General features: G+C 44.3%; 2 protein-coding genes across 2 annotated transcripts in view; one reads left to right on the forward strand and one right to left on the reverse strand.

The window, feature by feature from the left end:
* Masp1 (MBL associated serine protease 1) overlaps nucleotides 1–5,563 on the forward strand; it is a 61,490-nt gene extending 55,927 nt beyond the window's left edge. The window contains exons 15-17 of the mRNA XM_046462517.2: nucleotides 76–143; nucleotides 1,995–2,094; nucleotides 2,428–5,563. Coding sequence (XP_046318473.1) covers nucleotides 76–143; nucleotides 1,995–2,094; nucleotides 2,428–2,618 — 359 coding nt within the window. The 3' untranslated portion in view covers nucleotides 2,619–5,563. The remainder of the gene's footprint in view (nucleotides 1–75; nucleotides 144–1,994; nucleotides 2,095–2,427) is intronic.
* A 14,433-nt stretch (nucleotides 5,564–19,996) lies between these two features.
* On the reverse strand, nucleotides 19,997–22,566 carry Rtp1 (receptor transporter protein 1). The gene is made up of 2 exons (XM_046462581.1): nucleotides 22,295–22,566; nucleotides 19,997–20,516 (listed from the first exon to the last, which is right to left on the reverse strand). The coding sequence occupies exons 1-2, from the start codon at nucleotides 22,564–22,566 to the stop codon at nucleotides 19,997–19,999; spliced, it is 792 nt and encodes a 263-aa protein (XP_046318537.1).
* Between the last annotated feature and the right edge of the window lie 5,362 nt (nucleotides 22,567–27,928).

The raw sequence follows: 27,928 nt of genomic DNA on the forward strand, positions 1-27,928 counted from the left end.
CAGAACTACAAGATGCAGCATTCTGAACACCTCACAGACAGCCCCTGTGTCCTTACAGTGTCTCCTCTCCTCCAGGAACCGTGGTCATCGTCAGCGGCTGGGGGAAGCAGTTCTTGCAGAGGTTCCCAGACACCCTGATGGAGGTGAAGTTCAATCTATATCCTACAAACAGTGACACCTTGGCCCTTGCTGGCCTTCACGCTTCACATTGCTTTCTCAGGAATTGGAGGCTTGGGCAGGCTGGTGAAAGAGAGGCCAGAAACCCAGTCTTCCCTCCAAAGTTCAGTGGGACTTTGGAGCCCAGAAACCTTGACTTGTTTATTCTGCCGATGGTGGACTCTAGCCTCCAAACGCTGTTCAATGTCCTTGGTAGTTATTAGAGCCCTAGATTATAGAAATTCTCCAAGAAAACAACAGGTTTGGACACCACAAAGAACTACATAGCCAAGAACGGGACAGGCTCTTGTGAACCCCAGTCCTTGCAAACATAAACTCACCATTGCATTCAGAAGGTCACATTCCTGTCATTTTAGAAAAGAACTCCAAACTAGACATAAAGAGCAAAGCCCTGGCTCCACATCCTGGCTTCTTCATTTATTAGATTATCTGAAAAAGTCATTTTGCCTCTTTAGGTCATAGCCTACCATCTCCAACTGCCAAGTTCAAGGGCAACACTAGATGACCTCTAAGAAATGCCTGGCTCTAACATCACTAATTCTGTGACACAGCTAGCTTCTAAATCCTTCAATATACATTATTTTAACACACTTTGAAATTGTACATCTGCAACATCCCTTCATCCCTTCATTCATGAACTCCCAGTTGTTTATTTAGTGTCTCCTCTATAGTAGCTGTTAAGTGTGCTGGGGTGGAGGGCAGGTAAAAGGACAGATCTGGTTCCCAGCCTCTTTGGGCTTATAATCAAGTAGGTGCCTCAGAAAGTACTTATGGGTGTGATAAAGGTGACGATGGATAAGTTCAGGGCACTCTGGAATGTGGGGGAATCAGATCTTATCTTGGGGGTTGAGGAAGACTTCCCCAGGACATGACACTTAGGTGATATACTGAATGATCAGAGGAAGTTAATTGGGTACTCAACAGTTTAGTGCAGACATGTCTCACAATGTGGCTTCCTCTTCCCACTTATCTAGGCAAGGCCCTGGCCCAAAAAGAATCTGAATGGCCTCTGGTTCCCTCTTAACAAGGACCAACAGAAAGTGTATGTTGGAGCATCTGGTCCATTCAATTCTTGGCCAGGTTGAATGAGATTCATGTTTCCCCTTTTTATTTCAGATAGTTAGTCCAACATTTACCCCATGCTGAATCCAAAATGATGATGATCACAATATCTTGTTTTTATGTATCCATTCACACCTTAATTTTTAAAAAATATTGATTATTTACTCTTTTCCCAGTTATGTAACATAGAAATGGACAACATACAGACTCAGTGTCCAGAGCACATCCTGTAGTGAGGGAGAGAAACACAAGTGAATGTTTGCTGTAAAGCAAGCCAGGATGACCCCTAAAGTACTAATAGTTATAGCTTTTGTACTTTTCAAAGCTCTTGTTCATTCCTTTCCTCTGCAAATAACTCCACATGATTAGTATGTCAAACACGATGGCTCCCACATTTTGGATGAGGAAATAGCCTTGGAAGTCTGAAAACCACTGATTAACTCATAAGCCTCATCCCACGGTAAGAGCAAGGGAAAGAAACAGACCATGGTTCTTGTATATAATGTCATATTTGAACTAATGCATATGCTAGGCAAATAGTAGTATCTCCATTTTATAGATATAAGAACTGAATTCCAGGGAGGCCAAGTTACTTGTCCAAGGTCACATATAGCAACTGAGATGGGACCAGAACATGAGCCCTGGGTTCTCCATTCAATTGTTTCTTCACCGGCACCAAATCTAAGGTGGATCTAGATGCTCCAGGGGTGTCAGAATGGCAAGGAGTGGGAACCAACAATAGCCTTGTGTTCCAGATTGAAATCCCCATTGTTAACCACCATACCTGCCAGGAGAACTATGCTCGGCGGAAGAAGATCATAACCAAGGACATGCTCTGTGCTGGGGAGAAGGAAGGTAGGTTATGCGGACATACAACATGGGCACCAGCGCCCAGCAGTGAAAGGCCAGAGCCCTCCCAACCTGTGGGGAGAGCTTCCATTGCATCCGAGAGAAACATGCTAAGGATTTCCATCACTCCTTTCTTGAACCAGCACTTTCTAAAATCATTTTGAGCTCTGAGGCCTGAGGGAAACGACTCAGAGCTCAGGTTTGGGTCACACGGTCTGCTGCGCCCTCTAGTGCCAAATTCTCTAAACTACAAGTCAGGCTTGGAGAGAAGGATGCTTCCTCTGGATTTGGGCTGGGAAGGGGCACCCTAATTTTAATCTGCATCTCCTTTACATCTAGGGGGGAAGGATGCCTGTGCGGGAGACTCTGGAGGCCCCATGGTGACTCTGGATATGAAGAGAGGCCAATGGTACCTGGTGGGCACAGTGTCCTGGGGTGAGGGCTGTGGAAAGAAGGATCTCTATGGAGTGTATTCGGACATCTACCACAACAAGGGCTGGATCCAGAGGGTCACCGGGGTGAGAAATTGAGTTCAGCTTTCAGTCAGCACTGCCTTCGGCGGTCAGTCAGCGGCTGAAGATAATTATCTCATGCTGGCAGTCACTTCTCCCTGGCCCCTCAGCCTTCTCCCCTTCATTCAGCCCACCTGTCAAAGAGCAAGCGCGGGAGCATGCTGTCTCCTTCCCCCTCTCTTTAAGAGGCAAAGTAGTAGAGTGGGCAGAACTCAAGGCCAAATCCAGGTCCCGTCACTTATAAGCGTCAGGATGCCAGACAGCTGATTTGTCCTCTGACTCTGTTTCTTCATCCATAACATTGCAAGTGACACACCTTACCTACCTCATAAAAGTCTGATGATGATCAAATTAATTAACATATACATAGTACTTAACCAGTGCATAGCCTAAACTAAGTGTCCCATAGATGTGACTTAGATCAACTCTAGGCAAATGAAGTCCCCTTGCAAAACCCCTGGGTTTTGCTGGGTCTTAGGCCTGATTAGTGACACACCTGTCCTCCCCCATTGACCATCTCCTCCATTTGCCCTCTATATGCTTCTTTGCCACATACAACTCTCCCCACCCAACCCTCCCCCATTAAGAGGTAAAATAGACAAGGGTCTTAGTCCTGTGGCATGCCCCACAGCAAGGTGGTTATGCCCTTGAGCTAGGTACCAAGTTGTGACAGTAACAGAGAAGCAACTTCCAGGAGACAGACTAGGGATGGGGTTCTGGGAAGTCAGATATCTGATGCTAGAACCAGTTTTGTCCCCCTCCCAGCTCATCCTGTGATCCTATGCAAGTCCTTTCCCCTCATCTCAAAGGGCCCTTACAGCTCTGACAATCCAGGATCCAATGAAGTCCTATTTTCCCTGATGAGATGAGTTAAAGCCAAAGTAACCCAAAGGCCAAAATTTCATTAACTTCAAAGAGCTTAGATGGAGACAAAATGCTGCTGCTGCTCCTGCCATCTCCACCACTGCCCACCACACCCTGTTTCCCAAAGACATAAACCAGGCAAAGTGCAGCCAAAAGATCTTTCCATATTCCTAAGAAAAGCAGCTGTTCTGGACCCTGGGCTCCTTGCCTTCCCTAGTCCCAGGCTGCTGCGGGTAGGCACTGGCAAGCTAGACCTCAGGCCCCTGAGCTCTCTATGTCCACAGATGGCCCCACGCAGCCGTTCCCCTGATTCCTCACCCCTGTGCCGCACCCTGAGCTCCCTTGCCTTGCAAGGTCATGAATGTTCTCAAGCAGTAATCCTCCCTCATCCAAGAACCACTTCCTCCTTGCTCAGGGAGCTTATAGAGAACTCCTCAACTCCAGAGCTCCAAGATACAAACTCTCCAGGGATCAGAAGTCCCGAGTCTCTGTCTTCTGTTCTGCCAGAATGTCTCTTGATGGAAAATTTGAGCTCTTGACCTGCACAGCAGCTGCTGTGGTCATTCTGGGTCTCTTGCTAAATGAGGAAGTGAGCAAGTACTCGTAGGCATTAAGCCCTCAGCTGAACACTCAGGGACAGCCATGCAAAACCTGCCTCGACTTCTGTGTGTCCTGCCTTTTCTTCTGCAAAGGGAAGAGGACAAGGAGAACTATGCTCAGCGGAAGAAGATAGTAACCAAGGACATGCTCTGTGCTGGGGAAAAGGAAGGTAGGTTATGCTGACATACAACATGGGCACCATCAGATGCTAATCAGACAAGCTGGAGTTCTGTGTAAAACACCAAAGAAGAATTGTGACACCAAATTTTGAAATCACCCCAACAGTCATCCCAAGACACTGTACCTTCCCATGTCACAGCACTGCCTGGGAGTTCCACAGGCTTGAGGCTGTGCTGTCTGCTGCACGGGTAGTGGGATGAGAAGAGTATGAGTCACGCCTTCCAGGAGCTCCTACTGAGAGACGTGACGCCTAGATAAGTGACTGCAGTGTACAGGAATGTACCCCACAAAGTGCTAAGTTTGAGAGAGGCACAGAGGTCAAAGAAAAGTCATTCTGGTATGGAGGTATTGGGGAAGGAAATGCCAGAAAAATCTTCCAGGAGGAGATGGTCTTGAGGAGGGTGGGCATCTCAATGGGTAAGACAGAGGGAAGCCTTCCAGATGGTGAGAGAACAGGAGTAAATATTCACTCAAGCTTCTCTAGGTTACCAAAGCTTCTCCCATGAAATGGCACATCCTAGAGACCAGTGTCTGTGATGAGAACCAATATCTAAAGGAGCCTTTATCCTTAGAGTCAGAATATTAAACAGGGCTTAGCCTGAGGATTTATGCACAGATATTGATTTCTGACCCAGTTTATCCTCTTTATTCTAAGTGCAACTTCATTATTATTCAGAGAAAATATGTAAAAGGGCAGTGGAATCTTGGCTTCCCCTTGATCTATAAGAATCTATTAAATGTGCAACTCCTGCACTACTGCTAAGGTCCAACAAACCCAAATACCTCACAGAGCCACAGCAGCAGAGAATAGGGGTGTCAGGACCATCTTAACTCTATGACCTCATTCCTGAACCTTTCTAATGATGACAAACTCACTACCTCCAAATACAGCCCATTCCAACTTTAAAATATGCTGCTCTTAAAAACGTTTCTCTTGGGGTACAGGGGTGCATGATGTAATCTCAGTGACTTGGGAGGCTGAGGCAGGAGGATCACAAGTTCAAAGCTAGTCTCGGCAACTTAGCGAAGCCCTTAAGAAACTTAACAAGAACCTGTCTCAAAATAAAAGATAAAAACGATGCAGTTCAGTGGTAAAGCACCCCTGGGTTCAATCCCCGGTACCAAAACCAAAACAAAAAAGTTCTCTCTTCTATGCAACCAAAATCCACCTCCCTAGAATGTAGTATGGATAACTAAAGCTATAATTTCATACCTTAAATGCTGTTTTAACACTAGTGTATTTCATTAGCAACAAAAGCTGCTGTTCTTATGGGAAAATACATATTTGTTCCAATAAACATCTGCATTGAGTCAAAAAATCTCTGTTTGGCTTGTATGTTTTTTCATGCACTGATGATTCTAGTGAGTTGTTTCCATGTTTCAAAATTGTACTCTATTTGACTAGAATCATTGTTCCATGAAAACAGTGAGAGAGAAAAAGAGAGACTCTGATGGGAAAGTCATGTCATAAACACTAAAGCATATTCTAGGTTTTTCGGGTACCTTGTTTTACTATTCCTGTGAATTTCAAAATATCATATAATGCAAATGTTTCAGCACCCAAATTCTATTTTTTGAATGCCACCCAGACTCTATTTTTTTGGGGGGAGCTTTTCAGGTCATGTTTGATTCAGAAATTTTTTTTTGTGGCACTGGGGCACTGTGTCTAGATTGACCTGCTCTGGGTTGGAGTATATTCTTTCCTTCTGCCATGAGCTAATCTCATTCACAGAGAGCATGAAGCAAAGAAATACCAGCACTGAGAAAGAGATAACTCTTCAAATAAGAGGCAGGCAAGAGTCAGGGAGGGAAATCTAGATCACTCATATGGCATAGGTGCAGACAATCTTGGTCTAGAATGGCTATTTAAATCAAGAGACTTAGGTTGACTCCCTTATCCATCTCATTTTTCCATCTATAAAACTTGCAGAAAAATCTCCCCTGAGAGTTTTCAGTCAAATAAATTCACAGATAGGAAAAAGTAATTTCTGAGACACTATAAACTTAGCTAAAACATAAACATATTCTATAGGAAATAATAATCACTAACATTTTTTGAGCTTGTCACAACTGCACTAAGCTCTTACACCCATTCTATAATTTAACCCTGAAAACAACCTCTGATGAAAGAGCTATTATTATCCCCATTTTACAGCTGGGCAAACTGAAGCACAGTTAAAAAATGTGGACCAACCGAAGAGCAATGACTTCCTAGAAGCAATGAGCACACGTAGTGCTCTCGTCTTGGTTTCTAATGCCATTCTCCAATTATAACAATGGCCCCTTAAAGAAATGCTTGACTCTAGAACAGGGGCAAGAAATATTCAAGATGAACACGGAGCATCATTAAAAAGTGCTCAAAGAGCTCCTCAGTGGCAGGATATGTCAAACGGACCCAGGAGCCCGTGGAAAGAGCCTGAACAGCCAAAGCTGAAACAATTCAAGCAACAAAACAGATGAAATAGTGTCGTATAATAACCCAAAATATAAATACAAATACAAACCCATAAATTGTAAGAATAGACAAGTTTCCCACGGAGAAGAATGGCATAGAATCCACGTAAATGCCCTTGAGGACACGGAGCAGAAGTGTGCCTCCCTTAAGTGCCGGCAGCACATAGTGACTTCCTTCCAAAGAGTCCAGGATGGACAGGAGGAAAGCAGAAACTCTACAGAGGAGAAATATAGCAGTGATACATCAAAACGGGTTCCTTCTGACCTATCTACCCGACAAATGTAAGATGATAATAATAGATAAAACTGGTGCAGGGGGAATGGAATTTTCTATAGCATTCTCACTACTTTTTGTAAATCTAAAACTCTCCTAAGTATGAAAATGTCTTTACAAAAAACATCACCCAAGATCTCTGAACTAGGAGACAAAGGAAACCAAATTCAAAACTGGTTTCTGATGAACTCCGGAGTCCAAGGCCTGAACTCCTTCGCCAGTATTCAGACAAGGCCACCCTCAGAAATCCCCTGGGGAGTTTAAAAAAGGACCCATAACTAGGTCCCTCCTTATAGAGCTTGAGGTATAAGGGTTCTGATGTAAGACCTGAGCCTCGGGGTTTTTTTAAGGATCCCAGGGTGATTCTGATCTGCATCTTGTTTGAAAGTCATTGTTCCAGTGTATCCTACCAGAAAGTGTCCTCTGAAGAAAGGCGAGACTCTCTAGTTCCCAGGCTTGGGGTCTTTGACTGACATAACTCATCTGGCAAGAGACAGAGATGGGCTAGGTTTTCCGATGTTCTGGCCCATGATCCTAAACTGTTTTGTGACTCTCAGTAGCAACACCACTGCTAAGACATTTCTGTAAAGAGCAGGGTTATTTTACTTTTCAGTAATAAACTAAAGAAGGGAGAATGCATTCCAGGAACTGGGGAATAGCATACAAGAAAACAGGGATATGAAAGGACTATGGATATACGAGGGAAACTGAGTGACATGGAACCCTGGAGAGAAAGACAGGTTGGGGGAAAGAATGTGATGCCTTCTGGGGAGATCTGTAAGTGTGGTGTCAAGAAAGGCCCTGGATGCTCAGCTTGGTTTGGGGAATGGGGAGACACTGAAGGTTCTGGAACCAAATAGAGATGTGATCACTTTACCTTTCAAATGAGGTATTAATATGGAAAGTGAACTCAGGGAGACTCCAGACGGCTGCAGAAGATCTGGCAACAGACAAAATGATCCTAAACAAGGGCAGGTCCATGCCAAGCAGGGAGAGGAGCCTGCCCTGGAGGCTCTGAGAACCTAGGACTAAACCTAAAGAATCTTTTATGGATTCTCCACCTCTGTTAATCCTTGAGAGTGAATTTGTGGAAGAGAGGGGAAACAGGGAAGAGACCAACCCCCAAAGAAATCATGGTTTTCCAGATCCCTGATCTTTCTGTGATCTACTGGCATCAGTGCTTGCCTTTAAAAAGGAAGATGGGGCTCTCTGAACCTGAAAGTAGGAGACAAATAGGGCCTTTGCAATGCTTCCCTACATCTGGTATGCATTGGCCTGTTTTGCTTTTTTTTTTTTTTTCAAAAAAGATCAAGAAAATGTTACTTGGATGCAAAAACACAGGCTCAATTCCCAGCATTGAGCTTCTGATCACAGGGAGAAAGAGCCAGGACAATTGCAACATCAAGGCAGATCACAAAGGCTTCAAGGGAGTCCCTGCTGAGGCATGGGTATTAAGACAAAGCAGTGTTACAGACAAAGGGAAGGTGTGTCAAGCCTGGGTGGTGCCCAGGGCATGCATGCTGAACCAATCAACATGGGCAGGAAGTGTCTCTCCCACCAACATCTGCTAGCCTCTGTAGGGACTCTGCAAAGTAAGATGTTGCTGTGGTATGAATGTGGGTAGTGTCCCCTATAAGACCACATGTTAAGGGTGTGGTCCCAAGGGTAGCACTATTGGGAGGTCGTTTCTCCAGGAAGGCGGGCCAAATAGGAGGTCCTTCGATCACTGGGGACTTCCCTCAAAAGGAAGGAGGTTCCCTATCCTTTCTATGTCTTTGTTTCTTGGCTCAAGATACAGAGCTAAATCTAGTACCTGTTCCTCACCACTGCCATCCACTGCCCTTACTGGAACTGGATCAATGCAGGCACCATGCCCTTGAACCTCCAGAACAGTGAGCCAGCATAAACCTCTCTTTACTTCCTAAGTAGCTTGTGTCAGGTATTTTGTTGTATTAATGTGAAGCTGACTGCTATAGAGGTTATAAAACCCTGATCCATGACAACCGGCCAGCACCAACCAGAGAAAACTCGAGGGATCTTAAGGTACAGTGTACATGCAATCTAGACCCAACAGCTCTGAAGATGCTGACATACTTTAAAAGTGAAAACTCTCATCTTCCCTCGGGCTAACTGTCCTGTGACATTACTCCATCTTGTCTTTTCTCCTGGGGCCATGTGGTTTATTTAATCCGTGATCATCAATGCCCACAGCGACCAAGGCCTGCCAATGGGATCCAAGACGACAGAATCCTTCCTCTAAACAACTCTGACAACACCTCCCTTTGGTTGGAGTTTGTGTTTCCACTTCACAAATCCGTGTTGGCAGCCTGGGCCTCCCACCATGTCTTTTTATTTTAGTGCATATTTAAATTATGAAATACTTCAAACACTTAAAAAAAAAAAAAAGACAAAAATCCATGTCCTGCTCAGACTTGTTGAAAACAACATGTCCCACACAAGGAACATCAGCAGGATTCCAATCCAAGAAATGTGAGGAGAAAGGTGCCCTGGGCCAAGGCAAAGAGCTCTCAGTCCTGCCGGTGAAGACCCAGGCTCCCAGCCCAGCTCCACTTCCAAGGCTCAACCAAATATGTTCTCTGCGCCTGAGTTTCCAGTCTCCCCATTGCTTTCTCCTCATCTTTTCAACCCCTAAGCCTGGAGAGCCCCAAGATCCAGTCCTTGAGCCTCTTGACCATCTGCCCTCAATCCTGGGACGTTCTCACCCTAGACTCGTGACATCTAACGTCCCCTACATGCCGATGCCTCTGATGTTCTCTCAACACCATCTTGGCGTTTCTTGTGTTGTTGTGAAACAGAATGTCTGAAAAGCATCCAATACTCCAAAACCAAGCTCCTGATATTGTCTCCGAATTTGTTCCTCACAGTCTTCCTCATCTCAGAAAGTGGTAACTCCATTTTTCCAGTTGCCTCAGCCAAAACTCCTAGGGCCTCTTTCTCCTTTCCTTCACTCATGTCGCACATCACATCTGAGTTATCAGAACATGCTTCCCTCTGAACCTGGAAATTATGGCCAGGCTCAACCACAGTTGCTCCCATCAAGGTACAAAGCCACCACCCTTGAACAGGCCACTGTTTTCTCCTGCCTGAATGACAGTGGGAACTTCCGGCCAACTTTCCCTCTTCTCATTCTTGTCCTCTTGACATCCTATTAACATAGTGACAATAACTTAGATAACACTACCTTCTGTTCAACTCCTGTAATGGCTTCCTGTCTAACTCAGGAATGTCCTGTCAATGACCTTGGTCTATGACCTATGGTATATATGCTCTTATCCCCAATTTTAGTACTACTGTACTCCAGCTACATTGGCCTCCTCACAGTTAATAATTTCAGGCTGCTAATACCTCAGGGCCTTTGCACATCTTATTGCTCTTAGCTCCTTCATCTTTTTTCAAATGTCACCTTCCTATGGAAACCTTCCCTGGCTACCCAATCTAAAATTTGTAACTCTATCACTTGCTCTTTCTATACCCCTTGACACTTTTATTTTTCTCCCTGTACTTAGCACTACCTGATATACCACACAACTTACATGGTTTATTGTCTAGTTACTCTAGTAACCACAAAGGTAGCAATTTTGTCTCTTTGTTCTCTGTAATATCCCAGTGCCTGGTACATAACATGCACTCAGTCAACATTTGTTGACTGAATGAATCTTGAAAATAGGAATGTTTTATCACTCCTCAAAATATCACTTTGACCCTATTAAGATAGGAGTGAAGAATTACTGGGCTTGTTTTAGAAATGAGGGGATAAGACAAAGAATGAAATTCCATCACTACCACCCAAGTCCTTATTTTTTTTTCCACCCAAGTCCTTATATAACTGCCTCTAAAAACTCAAGTATCTTTAGAGGAAAAGTGAAAGAGTAAGATTGATAAAGGTTTGTTTCTGGATAGCAAAGGAAAGGAAGATGTTACAAATGTTTTAAATTAGAAGGACAAACTCCAGCCAGGCCCAGTGATGTATACCTGGAAACCCAGCTATTATGGAGGCTGAAGCAGGAAGATCACAAGTGTGAGGCCAGCCTGGGCAACTTAGTGAGAGAGCCTGTCTCAAAATAAAATTTAAGAAAAGAGCTCAGGACTTGGCTCAGAGAGAGAATGTTCCTAGATTCAACCCCCAGTACAAACAGAGGAGGAGAAAGAGGAGAAGGAAAAGGAGTGTCTCCAAACAAACCTAGGCAGACTAAAATACTAGGTTAACAATTAGATGACCCATTGGAAGGATCCATGTGAGAGTACCATCAGAAATGTCCAAGGTCAGGAAAGGTTAAGCAGCAGTCTGTGAGCAAAGTCAAAGCTGTCAGGGACCCTCTGATTATCCTACCTTACATTTTCACAGACAGGGAAACTTAGGGGAGGGGAAGGATTAAGTCACCTAAGACCAGCCTAGATGAAAACTCAGCCAGGACTGACCCACGGGCTGCCTGACTCCTTCCCCTCCTCCACCCACCCTCACAAGACCCCAGTCACTCAACTGTCCTAAGACAGGCGGATTTCATTTCCCTCCTGCATGTGGCAGTACCCATGCAATGCCAAAAATGACTCCAGAGGAAATTCCTTAGCCAGAAGTCTTGCAGAGAACCAGAATGGGTCTTGGAAACGAATTAAATTCCTTCTGGAGTATTCCAGCCCATAGGAAAGGAGCCCAGAGTTCACTGATGCTTTCTGTTTGAGGAAATTTTTTAAATAGCTACCTTTGAAGAATGGAGAATGGCCACTATGCTTCTAGAAAAACCAAGTCATGGCTTTGAAATACATTGAACAGGAAGAAAAAGAAATGACTCTGCATGTATTAAAATTAAAATAAACTGGTTCTAAACCTTGGGCTGGGAAATTTATTGTTGCCTTTTTTTCCCCTCCCTAAAGTGTTTACCAACAAGAGTTTGACTGAAATCACAGAGAGGAAGAGTCTGTCAGGCTTCGAAGGGGAGTCTGCAAACGAAAAGGGAAAGAGGAAGAAAGAAGAACATAAATACGCTGTAAGCATATTCTCTGAAGCAGGCATTGCCCAGACAGTTAGGTCTATTGCTCATTCCTTATAATAGCTCTCCAGGGCAGGAAGTATTATCTCCAATTGATGAGGAGGTAAATGAGATTTTAAGAGGCTCAGCTGACTTGCCTAAGGTAAGAGGGCTGATAAGAAGCAGAACCAGCATTCAAGCATCCACTTACTCCAAATGTCATGATCCTCCCTTACCCCGTGCTGCACGGCGCTGATTGAGTTCTCAATATCTCTTCCGTTCCTTATCTGTGAGATAAGCTCCTAGTCTCTAATTTGACTTACAGCCTTGGTGGCCTGTGGACTTACTATATTACAAGTTTTCCTTATTTAGCAGACTGCTCGGTTCCCAGAGTTCATGATTCCAGGAAGAGTTCTGAATGTTTTGAGGAAACAATGGAGAAAGCACTTCTTGTGGACCCTATATGAAGAATTCCAGTCTCTGGAATTCGGTGCCTATAGGTCTTTGGTTGGTGTGAATCTCAAGGCCAGTATGCAAACACTCTAAAGGCCGAGGGCTGCAATCCTGGAATGTCCCCAAGGAATTTATTTATAACACATAGGGTACATCTAACAAGTTCATCGTGTGGCATGTGGCAATATGTATGAAGAAAGAACCATCCCAGGAGAGTCTCTGCACAAACAAGGGGCTGAGCCCACAAACAAGACAAAAGTATCCTCACATGAGGGTCCATAAGGGAGACAGGCAGGACTCTCTTAAATTGTCAATATCTTCTCAACACAGTAGGAGGAGTCCTGGGAAAGAGTTATAGACTAAAGCCAGCCAGGGGTAGGCTTCTTATTCCACACTGCTTGGTGTGTTTTGGGATAAGTCATTCCCACGTTCTAGTTGCATTTTGTCATATATGAAATAAAGTAATTGAGTCTCTAATCATTCTTCCAACTCTAACATCCCAAGACTATAAATATCCGCTTCCCCTAAATAGACTTTCAGAATCATGAAGCCTTAACCTTAGCGTGGGAAGCAGGGAGGGAGCTATGGAAAGAGAAGCAGAGGGAGGGACACAAGGTCTTAGCAGAAGCACCAATTCTATTCTTGCATGAATGAAATGAAGAGGAAATAGTGTAGGCTGGCAACTGAAGAATCAGTTGGAATTAGCCTGGCAAAGAGAAAAGAGGAACAGATGGGACCGCGTTCAGGAAAAAGCATTGCTATGGCGCTGGGTAGAGGCTGGCTTGTGGGAGGCAAGAACAGGGAGAGCCGTTAAATCCACTACAACAAAATGGCAGGCTAGCAAGCTCCAAGTCCATGTCCCCCATAGAAATGTTCAAAAACAACCATAGAGTGGCTAAAATAACCTTATGGAAGCTCAGGAAAACAAAGGTCCAAAGTGACCAAGTGGGTGTCCAATCAAGAAAAAACCCACATTTGAAATCAGAAATTTCATGGTCTTTTGCTCACCCTTGACCCTCTCACTCCTCAGTAAAGCACAGTCATGGTCTGGAAAAGGCAGCAGCCCAGTTCCTACTTCCCTGCCTTGGAACAGAGGTAGTAGAATAAACCTTATTTACCTAGTCTCACCTGTCCAGGGGCTGCTTGGTCTCTGTCTTACCTAGGGTCTTCTGTAGGAACGCAATTCTGGAAAACTACAGAAAGACTACAGACCCACAGAGCGGGCAAGATATTACAGGGGGAGAAACACAATAGACCATCTAAGACCCAGAGGAGAAGTGGGTGAGACTCTGGGAAGTGAGAATATTCAAAAGTAACTCTGCAAATGGGGAGATTTAAAAAGCCACAGGCCCAGGAAAAATGCATGCTCAGAAAAGACCCAAGAAGACCAAATGCATGATCAGAAAAGACCAAGTTAGGCTTTTACCTCCAGCATACCCAACTAGCTAGTGAAAAACTTCTCTGGCACAAAGCCAGTCTGCAAAGACTGGGAGATGTGGTTATTTTTTTCCCAGATGCCCCATTTTTAACAAACAGAATCACACACACACACACACACACACACACAATGTAAGCATGGATTCAAATAGATAATCGTACACCAATTTTCATAGCAGCGTTATTCACACCAGTCAAAAGTTAGAAACAACTTGACATCCTTCAATAAATGAGTAGATAAATAAAATGTGGAATATACATACAATAGAATCCTAATCAAACTTTAAAAGAAATTCTTTTAACGATGATGAGCCTTGAAAATATCATCCTAAGTTTAATAGGTCAAACACAGAGGAACAAAGATTGTGGCTACCATGCCACTGGAAAAATGAAATAATTGCTTTGAAATAAATGGGAGGGGAATAAAAGAAATGACTTTGCATATATTAAAATAAACTAGTTCAAACAGTGAAATTAATAGAGACAGAAAAATGGATTGGTGGTAAAATTGATAAAGATAGAAAAAAATGGCTGCTAGCAGGTAAGAGGGGATGGGGAATGTATCAGTCTTTTCTCTGTGACTATAACACAATACTTGAGGCTGAATAACTTCATAAATATGAGGTTTATTTATATCACCATTCTAGAGGCTCAAGTGTTGGTATCCACTCCCATGAGGACCTCATGACAGATGCATGTGCACATGTGAGAGCAAAAGATCATATCACCAGACAGGAAGCCAAACAGAGCAACTCAGGGGGTCAGGCTCACTCTCATAACAACTCCCTTGGAAAATAACACAAAATTCCAAAGGAAATACTTCATTCCTTCTGAGGGCAGTGCTCCCAATGACTTGTGGACTTCCCACCACTAAGCTCCACCTCTTAAAGGTTCTACCGCTTCCCAGCAGTGACACATCCAGGACCAAGATTCCAACACATGAAACCTTAGGAGACAAAGTCAAACCTTAGCCAGAAGATAGCAAGGAGCAAGTTTTGATGGGAACAGCTTCAGTTTAGGATGAATAAAAAGTCCTAAAGAGAGGTACACAATCACATAAATATACTTAATGTCACTGCATTGTACAATTAAAAAATGGTTAAAATGACACATTTGAGGGCTCAGAAGATAGCTCAGTTGGTAGAATGCTTGCCTCACATGCACAAGGTCCTGGGTTCAATCCCCAACACCACACACACACACACACACACACACACACAGATACATTTTATGGACCACCAGAGAGGAAAACAAATTTTGCAATCCATTTGGACATGGGGACTCTGAAACAGTCTCCAAAAAATGGAGATGTTAAGTAAGAAGGAAGACCACAGGGCCAGAAGCCCAGGAAAGTTCAGGCCTCAAGGCAGAGATTTCAGTCATCATCAGCATATACGTAATGAATAAACCCCCAGACTAGATGAGATCACATGGACAAACTAGAGGAGCAAACAGAAGGCACATGATAGGACCCTAAAGATAGCAGCAGGCAGGAGTCAGGCTGGGGCCGTGAAATCTATAAAGAAGATTGAGAGGGAGCCAGAAGACCAAGGCACATCGGGAGCAGGGTGTCCCTGGAACCAAGCACACAGTGTTTGCAGTTGGTCAATATTGTTGTCCTTTGAGAGGTCAAGAAGAAAACAAGGTTTACAAGTATATATTGAGGTTGGGGATGCAGCCCAGCAGGAGAGCGCTTGCCCAGCATGCAATAGGCCCTGGGAGCCATCCTCGGCACTGAAAGAAAGAAAGTAAGAAAGAAAAGTACATTATATGCAGCCATAGCCTGCTGGTAACCTGAGTGGGGTCAGTTTCTGTAAAGTCATGGGGGTGGGAATCAGCCTGTAGCATCAATGGGAGGTGACAATGTGGAGACAGAGGATGTGGACAGTGTTTGAAATACTTGGTTTTGAAAGGAAGGAGGAAAGGCAGGATCTGGAGGAGAACGTGGGGTGGAGGGAGGAAAGGGAAGTTGAAAACTGAGGGAGAGGGCAGATGGGCACAGGTCTGGGGTCCATCGTCTGAACTGACCACATGGACTGTGTCCAGAGGGGAACAGCCTGGTGGACCCATCTGGATAGGCTGAAACACACAAACACCATCTAATCTAAGCATGAAAGGGAATGTACTAGGAAAGTATGGGCGGATTCGCTGAATGAATTAGTATTAACATATTAATATATATTGGAGAATAAGACTCAGTAAAGGAAAAATTTGACCCTGCTGGGAATGTGAATAGCAGGAAGTGTTTTACAGCCGAGCCAGGGGGCCACCACTGGAATTAATATGCTCCATCTGTTCTCAGGGTTTTTATCACTTTGCTCCTCATTGAAATTCCAGTTGCCTCTCTTGGGCCATGTGTCCTTGGTTGGGAGCTGGGGAGAGGAGCCAGCTCCTTAAAACCCTCCAGACTACCATCCACAGGGAGAGGTCAGGGTGCTGGGCCCCCACAAAGAAATACAAAGAGAATAGAACTGAAGCGGGGAAGCTTTTTCTTTTCCCTGAGAAAGTCAGAGCAAGGACACAAACCTTGTTTTCAGACCCCATTCAGAATTTATCTACTTAGTTAAGGCAACTCATGGCCCAGTCATGAGTCTTACAGGGGCAAACCCTCAACTACAGGGGTGAAAGAACCAGAGAAGAGAACCACCCCACCCCCACCACCCTGAAACACGTTTCCCTGGCGTCTCAGACGGTTCGGTGGGACCCAACTGCCAGTCACCAGCTGAGGCAGCCAACTTAAGACTTCTATTGGCTTTCTCAGCTGCTCGGCCTCCTTCCTGAGGTCCTGAGGTCCTGAGTTCACAGGCCTCCAGAAAGTACTTCTGCTTCTGCTTCCTGGGAACCCAGCCCAAGGCAAAGGCCAGGGGATCAGGAGCCTGGAGGTGGATGGGGACTCAGGGTACAGCATAAAACAGTGTGGCAGAGTAGCCTGGCTGAGAGGATGAGAACTGAGCAAAGGTTTGAGGGAGGTCAGAGAGTAGGTCCAGTAAAAACCACTCAAGACAAAGAGGGCCAAATAGAGGGTCAAATAGGGCCCTGGGCAGGAGCATGCCTGCTATGTTGGGGAACAGCAAGGGAGCCAGGGTAGCGGGGGAAGCATGCTGAAAAGTGTCACTAAGATGGCTGGAGCCACATCCTATCTGGCCTCGAGGGACCTGGATTTTGCAGAACAGCAAAGAGAGCAGCAGAATGGCAGGAACTGACTTTGGATTAAAGGATGACAGTGTTGAGGATACGGGAAGAACACTCCCCCCGTGGGATCCTGCTTGTAAGAGCTCAACCTGGCAGATGAAAAAAGACAAATCCTTCAGAGAGAGGCCTAAAAGGAAAAAGCCTTCTTTAAAAGGTCGATCTATCCAACAGTGGCCTGAGCTGTCTTGGGTGGTAATGATCTCCCTGACCCTGAGGGTGCTCAAAAAAAGCCTGCATAACCTGTCATCAGAGAGGATGTAAAAACAATGCTTTATATGGGTTGGAACAGGATGGTACAAAGAAAGACCTTGAGATGTTCCAAACCCTAAGACAGTACCTGATATCCAGAGAGAATGATGATCAGCTGAAAGTCCCAGGGAAATCTATCTAAAATTAAACCAGGACCCATATAGCTCCCTGTGCTTTCAGGGTTCAGAGCCTCATATACAAGCCCATGACACCTTCTGGGAAAAAATCAAAACAAACTGTCTTCTTCCAAATGCTTTGATTTAAATAGTTTATTTGGGATATATGAATATAGAATCTAGGAAAAATAAGAGGTGAAGAGATAAGGAGACTCCAAATATTGTTATAAAAAAGATGTGCTAGGGAGATAAGGATCTGATTGAGTATGACCTAGCTCATTTGTTCATTTAGTTGTTCAAAACAATTTATTGTGTACTTGTTATGTGCTCAATATAGGTGAATAAAATGCATGAAATCTGTGCTTCTTAGAGCTTACATTCTAGAAGGGAATACAGCCATAGATGAGTAATAACCATAACTCTTGATGTGTCCCAATAAAGGTGAAAGAACTCAGTAGGGGAAACTCTCAGGAGGATTAAGTCACTGCAGCAACACATCTGCAAGAGCAGAGGGGGAATCCCGCACAGGGTGGAGAGTGAGTAGGGAAGCTGAGTCCTAGTCCTAGAAAGTTCAGGGAAGATCATCAAGAAGAATATCAAGGCATAATTTTTATAAAACTAAATGCAAATGAAAGCATATTTCTCAATTGGAAAGTATTATACCAGGAAGCACAGGTAGATCACCTGGGAGTTCTATTATTATTCGGATGCTTAGGGCCCCCTCCTAGAAATTCTGATTCCAGTGGTCCAGAGTAGAGGCGGAGCAATGATGTTTCTTTAAAAATTCCCAAGATTTCTCAAGTGAAGCCGGGGCTGAGAACCTCTGTGGAAGGCAGAGCCCTCTGAGAGACAGGGCCTGCCCACTAAGTGCCCTCTGTATCTAGCTCCTAAATCAGGACTTGCTGCAGAGTAGATGCTCAGGATATGTGAACTGGGTAAAGAAATGAATACTTTGAGAATGAAGTGAAGAAAATCACAGCTAGTTACTGAAATCAGAGCAAGAATCAAACTGATTTCCAGCATCCCATCTTAACTATGGACTGAATTGGCCCAGAGTTGGAGCTAGTTGCAACCTCACACGGGGGTCCCAGAAAGGGGAGAGGGAAAGGTTATGGGGAAGGATGCAGAAAACCAATGGCCCAGTATATCAGGAACAGTATGGAGAATTCAAACATGCATTAATGACCTCTAAGCCCAACTGAAGACATTCTGTCTTTATTTAAGTATCCCATCTTTATGTAAATGGCCCTTTTCTCTTCACCACAACAGATGATAGTGACTTGTTATTAAAGAGGAAAGTTGTAGGGGAAGGAGGACAGGGAGTCAGGTTATTAACAGAGGTGGATGAATAAGGGCTCTTCAACATCCAGGGTGGTATCCCATCTCCTGCCCTCTGCCTCTCCCCCATCCCAACCCCTACTGCCAGTCTCCTCTCCTGCCACTCCAAACAATATTACATCCTATTTTAAAGGAATGTGAGATCCTAGGTACTTCTCTATGGACAAATCACTTGGCATCCTTAGTGTCCCCTCCTCTTGTTGAGGACACTCCATCCCCATGGTGTGGGTAGGCAGCCAATCTTTGACAAGATGGCCCATGTATAGCTGATGTGGGGAAGCTACTCAACTATAGTTGCAGCAAAAAAAAAAAAAAAAAAAAAAAAGAGACCAGGCTTCAACTCCAGTGTTCTGGCTATCAGCACTGCTAAGAATCTGAACTTTGAAAACCCTTCATTAAATGGAAAATCCGTTATATGTGTTTCCTAGAGATTTTGTGCTTTGCTTCTAAAATGCTATCTTCTAAACCTCCCCCAAAATTCTGTGCCAGTTCATTCGTACCAAGTGGGAAGCGTTGCTCTATGGGACTCTACCCCACCACCATCTTTCAGCCAGTCAGGCTCCAGGATCCTTCCGAGTGGAGAGAAGCTGGAAGGTGGGAAACAGAGTCAAGGAACCCTGTGGACCCAGCAGCAAAGCAGCAGCCTAATGCCCTCAACCTCTCTTCCTTAGAGGGAAACCTCTGCTGTGTGCATGAGGCAGAGCTGTGGGTGAGGCTTCTGTAATAGGCAGAGGTGAATTTAAGCCTGCATCTAGAGGATATGGAGATAATGAGGAACAGGAGTGGAAACCTAACAAGAGAGCCAGGTCAAACTCATTGTTGTGGAAAGGCCTTTTGATATCACCTAGTCCTGGAATTTTCAAACATTTTTAAGGCAGTTAACCTTTTTTCATACAAATAACTAAAGTAGAATTCCACCTAAGATGCAGCTGTTCTGATAGAAACAAGAGGAGAAAGTAAGAATTGGGGGTGGGTTGTTGGAGCAGGAGTAGGAAACCCACCCACTCAGTCTACCTTCCAAATCCAAAAGTCCCTAAGGCACCTGCACAGAATTTTGGGATACTTGATCTTCCTTTGAAACACCGCCGATCTATCCCAGATGGGGAACATGGGTAAACTGTCCAGAGTCCCCACTGAGACAAGGACAGCATTAGAGCTAGAACTTGATCCCATTCCCAGGCTAGGCCTCTTCTTGCCCGCTCCCACCAGCCAGCAGACCCCACCCCAAGCCTCTGGCCCACCGAGGAGGGCTTAAAAAGAACTGCCGAAGGAGAACTGTAGGTAGATGATCAACAGGAGAACGGTGGCCCAAAACAAGCACCAGGGAATAGAGCAGAAGTTGCAGCCCGAGCCCTCCTCAGCCTGAGGCTTGGTGGGACTGGGCGCCCTGGAGAAGGTGTAGGTGGTCGCCTCCTCCTCCAGCAGCTTCTCGCTGGGCTTCCAGTGCACGATGCCCTCCTGGCAGGCCTCGCAGAACTCTCCCCGGTGTCGTCGGTGGTCCTGGCGGCTGGCCACGTGGATGCGGTACTGGCCGCCGCGCTCCCCGTAGCACTGCTCGCGCAGACTGGTGATGAGGTTGTCCACCAGGCTCTCGATGTTCTCCTCCAGCATGCTGGACTCGTCCAGTCGCGCGGTGCCACACTCGTAGCACAGCTGCTTGAAGACCCGCATGCGCACCGAGCCTGCGCGCTGGGCTCTGTCCAGGTACATGTGGAAGAGGATAACCACGTGGGGCGATTGCCAGGTGTGCCAGCACCAGGAGCAGTGGAACCTGCAGAGAGGGGAAAGGAAAAGAAGACCGTACTGTGTGGAGGCAGAAGAAACAGGCCCAAGAAGTGGGTGAAGGGACGTAGAGGGTCAGCAGGACCTGGAGGTGGGGGCGGTGTGTTGACAGCCCCTTGGGTTTATCAGCCCCTTGGGTTCCCCAAGAGGCTGCCCAGCCGGCCCCATTGTTAGCACCCCTGGGGCTAGAACAGGTTCCTTGGGAGTGGCATCCCACTGTGCTGTGTCTCCTGGGTGCTTTACAGAAGCCTCTGCCCCCTCCATCCCAGTTTCTTCAGGACTTGCTCCCAGATCTTTCTCTCTGGGCATCATTTCTCATCTGTAAAATGAGTGCACTAGGTGAGTCCTTCCTGCCCAAACTGCCTAGTAGTCTGATACCATAGGTACAGCCCTCATCAGATAGGAAATGCACAATCTATCTGCACATTCCTGTGTCAATGCTGTCTGAGGTCCAAAATCAGGGGAAAAAAATCACATTATCACCTATCAGTCTCCAAGTCAGTGCCAGAGTTAATGCATGCCAAGACCTAGAAGTAGAGGCAGTCTGCGCCCAGAGGTCTATAATTTCCCAGGCTAACTGGGTCCAGCTGGGGATCACAGGTCACAGGCCAGGGCTGGGAAAGCCATAAACCCTCCCTACTCAGTCCCCCAAGTCTTTCATGTCTTCAAGAAGCTTCTGAGTCCTTCAGGCAAGTGGCATCCTTCCCATCTGTTGATTTGGGAGATTGATGTTTTCATGTTCATTTCTTCTTATTTACTCATATCATTTTGGGACTATTTTTTCCTCTCATCACAGACTACTAAACTTGAATTTTAAAATGTCCAAAATCTCAGAAATCTCCCAAATAATTCTTCATTTTTCTCTGAGATACAGAACCTAAGAGAGCCATTCATGTACATACAGCCAGTGGGGCGCTGAGCCATTGCCCAGTAATGCTTCTTGAATTGAATTGAATGGACCAAGCAAAGCAGGAAGCCTTGCTTCACACTCCAAGCTGAACCACTCAACCTCCCCATCTTATGTCCCAGAGGTAAGTCTTGACCCTATGGACAAGACCCACAGACAAGAGTAGTAGAAGGTTGTCTCAGATATTATTGCATATACAAAGCACTTAGGGAATCTTATTAAAATGCAGATCCTGATTCAGGTCTAGAATGGAGCCCAAGATTCTGCATCTCTAGCAAGTTCTAGATGATGCTCCCTGGACCACAAAGCAAAGAACTAGAACTAACCCTTCATTTTGCAAATGAAGTCCAAGAAAAATATTGAATTGCTCAAGAGCCATGGAATCAATAGTAGAGCTACTTCTAGAACACCATGTTGTTGATATTTTAAATCAAACCAAGCTGAGTTAAATAGATTAAAATTGAACTGGCCCAGGAGCAAAGCACAAACCACACCATGGACCTCAAGCCTCCCATCTCTCAGTTTTCAACTATTTGTTTTTAAATATTAAAATCTGAAAATGTGCAAGGATGTCAGAGTTTAGGACTAATAATCTATCCTACCTCTTGATTCTCTGGATGAGGAAACTGTGAGAAAAAAAAAAATTACGCAGGAGATGGATCAGTAGAAGACCTGGAATCAAAGCCAGGCATCCAAGCTCCCTTTGGGGGACTCACTCTGCTTCCCAATCTACACTAGTCTAACAGTGAGATTGAAGCTAAGCACTTGGGTTCTGCAAATCCTTATCTTTCCTTGCAAGGTACCCCAGGGCTAGGGACTTGGGGACTGCCTACGTGGCCCCTACTTTCTGAGCTACTCACCTGCCTGAGGCGTGCAGTTCCAGGTACTGCTTCCAGCCAGGGGCCAGCACATTATGCTTGAGGTTGGGGTCAATGATGAGGTCCCAGCTGTCAGCTGGCTTAGCTTCCTCCATCTTCTCATAGAAGACTTTCTTCCACTCACCTGTGGTCACACTTTTACACATATCCTCGTCAGTGTTAAGGGAGGGCAAGCTCCACTTTAGTGAGAATGTGGAGAATGAGGGCAAGTGCAGGGCAGGGCAGCGCAGTCTCCACGGTCTAAAAATCCTCATCGACAGGACCAGAAGGAAGCAGGACCCAGCTCCCTCCTTTGTCCGCAGAGGAACCTGTTTCCAAGGCAACCAGGCAGGGCGCCAAGAGACAGAGCTTGGAGAGGAGGGAGTCTCCAAAGAGGTGTTTCAGGGCCCAAACTGAGACTGCAGAGGCAGGATTTGCAGGTCTCAGTGATCCAAGACAGCACAGGGGCCTGACGAGGCTCTGAGCTTCAGACCATTCTTACCTTGGCCTGCAAAGGGCATGGAGAAGTGAGGACTTGAGAGGTGGCTCAGTTTCACGTTGTTGCTCCTGGAGGCATCATCAGTATCTGGCTGCTATGGTAACCATGATACCTTAGGGAGTCAAGGAGAAATAAGATGTGGGAAGATGTAGACTGCTAGTAGGTAGAGCAATAATAATAAACTTTTTCTCTGCACACTTACCCATCCCATGACTGATACACTGCCATTTAAAAAAACATAATTGGAGATCTCTTAAACCACAGTGACTATTAACATTGTACAGATCAGCAGCCTGGGGCTCATCTGGCCCATAAATAGAGCTTCTATTGAAATCAAAGATGTAGACCCCATATCGATTCATTCATTTATTTAGTTCACATATACTTATGTACCAGCTCTTATGCCAGATGCTTGTTCCCGAGTATATACCCAATAACCATAATGTGATGGGATTCCTGCTGTCAGGGCCACGCAAAAGAGCAGCCATCTGTGCACTAAGGTAGAAGCCATTGCATCAGCCAGGGAGGAGTAGACAAGATGATTTCCAGGGTGATTTTAGAGGGGCATTACACACACAGAAAAACTGCCTTTATTATAGGTAACTGCTACTTTTTAATAAATTATTTTTCCTTAAAAATTCATATGGAGTTATTATAGAAAAATTATAAAAATAGATAATATTAAACAAAGGTAAGACTCTTCCATCATACTCCAGCCAAAATGATTATAATTAATATGATGCAATTTTTCCACACATGTATGTATGTGTATATATAAAATCTACATACACATTGTGACATATTAAATAATAATATATCATGAATATTTTTCCAGGTAATTAATATTATTCCAAAGCAGTATCATGTAGGGTGCCTACATTCTGTTGTATGGATAGGCACAATTTATTTAGCCAATCTAGTATTTTGAGGCATTAAAGTCTTATGTCAGTCCCTTACAAGTGAACCATGTATCTGTATAGTTTGATCAAGAAGTTCATGAACCTAGATTCCAAGCACCAGAGACAATGCTTCATGCAATCAGAAAACATGCCTCAACTCCATTCTTCAAAAGTTTGGTGTAGCTAGCAGAATCTGAGCAGGATCTCCAAACAGTGTGAATTATGGACAGCCTGCAGATTCTGAAGTTTGGGGGTTTAAAAAAAAAAGAATAGCCTAAAAATCCAATCTCCCCTCTGAGGAGAGAGACCAAAGACCACCTTCCAAGTGCTCCAATGCCTCTGCATGAACCCTTGTTACCTTGATTTATATTATTTTAATCTGCATTGATTTATCTTAGCAATAAGATAATGAGGACGCAATGTACAGATCTTGCATCGCTTACTGAGGTTTTTTTTGTTGTTGTTATTTTTGGGGTTTTTGGGGGGTTTTTAATTACCTTATGTCTTCATAAGTATCCATTCTGATACACTTAATGTGCATCTTTTCATTTTGGTAAAATATGTGTGGATGTTATATGTAGATATCTTTTTAATTTGCATAGTAACAGTAATCACTATATAGTACTTACTAGGTACCAGCCATTGTCCTAAGTGCTTTATATATATATTAATATATTTCTCCTTAATAACAGCCTTTATTTAGGTAAAATATTTTTCTTTTTTTAGTTGTCAATGGACCTTTATTGAATTAATTAACTTATTTATATACAGTGCTGAGAATTGAACCTAGTACTTCACACATGCTAGGCTAGTGCTCTACTACTGACCTATGACCCCAACCCCCAAAAAATTATTCCTTACCTATGGTAAGAAATAGCAGCAGCAGCTCCATTTTATAGGTAGGTAAGCAAAAGCAGAGAGGTTGCCCAAGATTCAGTAGCTAATAATTAGTTGAACTGGGACTTGAACCTATATGACTATCTCCAAAGCCTCAGCTTTAAATATTATGTTGTCCAGCATGACATCTAGAACATAACAATTGCTAATTAAATATATATCCCTGCCTTATTTTCACTGAATATGGACATTCTGGACTCTAAGAATCCATATCGTTTCAGCAAAAGGTTCACTAGGCCTCTTGGCGATAGTCCCCTATAAGAGGCAAGAGTAGAATTCTACCTTCCCGGCTCCCTGCTACCACTGAGGATGCTGCACACTTCTGGATTTCATGATGCAATAGCGTCCATAGACCCTGATGCTCCAGGTAGATATTTTAGAACTAAAAGAGAAGTTTAGCTTAAAATCTTGTCCAAAAAATATGGTACAGAAAGTCATCTCTACAGATGCACACCAGCCCTGTGAAATCATCATCATCTGAGGCCAAGCACCCTGCATAGTGGAAAAAACACTGAACCAGGAGTCAGGAGATAAAAATTCATACTCCTGCTCTGCCAGGGTTCTGTGACCTTGGGCAAATCTCTGTCTTCTCTGCCTTCAATTATCTGCTCAACAAAGAATTAGAGTAGATGACAAATCTAAGATCCACCTGATGGTAGCCATAGATAGTTGCAGAAAGATTTATACTTAGAAACCAGGCTCCTTGGAGAATAGGAGGTAGGATGGAGGAGGAAAGCTTCCAGGGCAGTGGGCCAAGTTGTGCCTGGAGCCAGGCTCTCTCTCCTTGGGGCCTATGACATAGTTGGAGAACACTGGGGAAAGTGTCACTCTGATAGATTTGTACTGAAAAAAGTGAGAAGGATAGAAATCAAATCTAGAAACACTGAACATTAACACTGGGAAGAACTTCTAAGTTCTTTGGATACTTCCTTAAACAGTTAATTCTTTGGGTTGGCCTTTTTGTCTCTGAATTAAGGCAGTCAACCCCAAGATAAGTAACTTAACCCCCAGATAACAGACTTAACCAGCCTCAGAGTTGTGAACAGGAGCTACCTCAGGTGGCAGGCAGCCACAGGCCAAGGTAAGAAGGCTGGTGACTCTCCAGAAAATATGTGAAGCTGAAAGGAACTTTCAAGAAAAAGCATTACCCACATCCAGAACAAATCCTCTAAAAGTATTTTGCAGTTGGTTGCTACAATAAACAGTATGATGAAAAACAAGACAGAGAGTAAGAATCACCAGAGTTGTGTGTGGGTGTGTATGTGTGTGTGTGTGTGCATGTGTGTGTAGCCAGCTGATGCAATCCCCATTGGCACAAATTAAGTTTAATTTAGGACCTGAGCTTGCGATGCAGAGGCCGGTGCAATACATCCTACTGTATAGCAGTGTTTTCTCTAATAAAAATAGTTCTAACAAGATAAAAAACATGTGCTGTTGCAACTTGCTCTTTATTAAGAGAGCTCTGATGCTGCGGAATCCACAATTTAGAGATTGCCAATCTAGCCATCTTTAAAGCTATGGGCCTCACTCTGATCATAGTTTAAATGCCTAAAATGATTTAAACCAAAACCCCCTACCAGAAAATAGAGCAATTATAAGAAAAGAAAGAAACCTTGTCTCTACTTTGTTATTTGGCTCAATAGAAAATATTTTATAAATGGTATTATTTTATAAAAATGAAAACTGTCACTTAAAGATGATACATTAATAAAAAGTGATTTTCAACCAAAGACAATTCCCTGTGGTGTCTAAGTGGCATTTTGAGAGTTGGAGGGATATGTTTGGGGGCTAGGCCAATGACGAGAAGAGTCTAGTAACACTCAGTGACCAGGAACCAAGAATCTAAATGTGCCTAACTGTCCCACAACAAAGAATCTTCCTTCCCAGAATGTCCCACCTATGCTGAGCCAGCACAGTAAGCCTCTCCATGATCCATCGATTGAAAATGTCCAGAGAGTAGTGTCAACTTTCAGTTCAAAGGAACCATGATTTTCTCCCCTGGTGGAAACCTTTTTTCTTTGTGAACCAAGATCTCAACAACAGCAGAGTTCAAAGCTATTGGGATGGGAAGGGACAAAGAATCACTAGTATACCATTAGGGATAATATTGAGATTGTCATTTCTTTTTCTATCTATCCCTTAATCCTTGGAACTGGGAAAAAGCAGCCTTCTATCTTGGCTGCAATTCAGAACATGTGTCACATTCAAGAGAACATTATCCCAGCCCTGGAAGGTGCTGTCACCCAGTAGCTTCTGTAATTGAGTCTTCCAAAGATTATCCCACTATTATACCAGGCCAGCTACTTCAGGGTGATGGACCATATGACAAAATTAATGAATTCTATGATATTTAAAATGAGTCCTGGTCAGAAGCAATGCTGGGTGGAGCACCACAAGGGTAAACCAGGCATTCTCCAACTCCACTGCTAATGCCCAAATGCCTATAGCAGAGATGGACATTGGACCCTTGATCAGGGCATGAGTCTGTGGATAACCAGCCCAGCCAACTACCAGGTGTCCAGATGATTACGCAGACCATTTCCATTAAAACAGTGATCTATTTTGATGGGATAGACCATGACTCTGGATATGAACCGTCTTTCTTTCTCTACATTGCCTCTACCCTTGGTGAACTTCCATGATGCCCTTCTCACTATTCTGGTTTTCCTGTCTGGCCACTGCACTTAGCTGCTTAAGCTCCCTTGCTATATGTTGGTTGGTTTCCAAGAAGGCGCATTGCAAAAGGAAGGAAACGGAAGTTTCTGGTTGTCTTAAGATTAGAATAAGAAATCCAGAACATCTCTCCTGTCATACTCTATTGGTGAAAGCAGTCACAGGGCCAGCTTTATTCAAGCAATGGGAAATAAGCTCTCTCTTGATGAAGAATTGGCTTGTGCCAAAAGGGAAGGAAGGAACTGGTGGTGACCATCTTTGGAAACTCTTCCACAGTGCCTACTTGTTTCCTCATCTTAAAATAAACCTAGTGCCTTCATAAAGCTATGTCAAATTTTATCATGGAAGTAGAGGCTGACACTATCTTTCAAAAAATAAAGCAAGTAAGGATCAGAAGGCAAAATAGCCAGAGTAAACCAATCCCCCAAACCCATTTCCAAAACATAGCCACAAAGGGACAACGCATGGGCTCCCTATGGAGCACAGCAAAAGTAAGTATCACAGGCTCTCAGCCCACTCTACCACCAACCCCTGCATGTGCAGTCATGATGTATAGGAATCCCTTTCCCTCCTTCCCTCCTTTCCTCGCTACAGCCATGAGCTTCTTTTTAAAGCTACTGCTCAATTTTGTGAGGCCTGTGTGCCTGCCATGGACCAGGACACTGTCCA

This window comes from Marmota monax, unplaced genomic scaffold (genome assembly GCF_021218885.2).
Source record: "Marmota monax isolate L192 unplaced genomic scaffold, Marmota_monax_Labrador192_F-V1.1 WCK01_AAM20220418_F8-fsc00100, whole genome shotgun sequence".
Classification (NCBI taxonomy): domain Eukaryota; kingdom Metazoa; phylum Chordata; class Mammalia; order Rodentia; family Sciuridae; genus Marmota; species Marmota monax.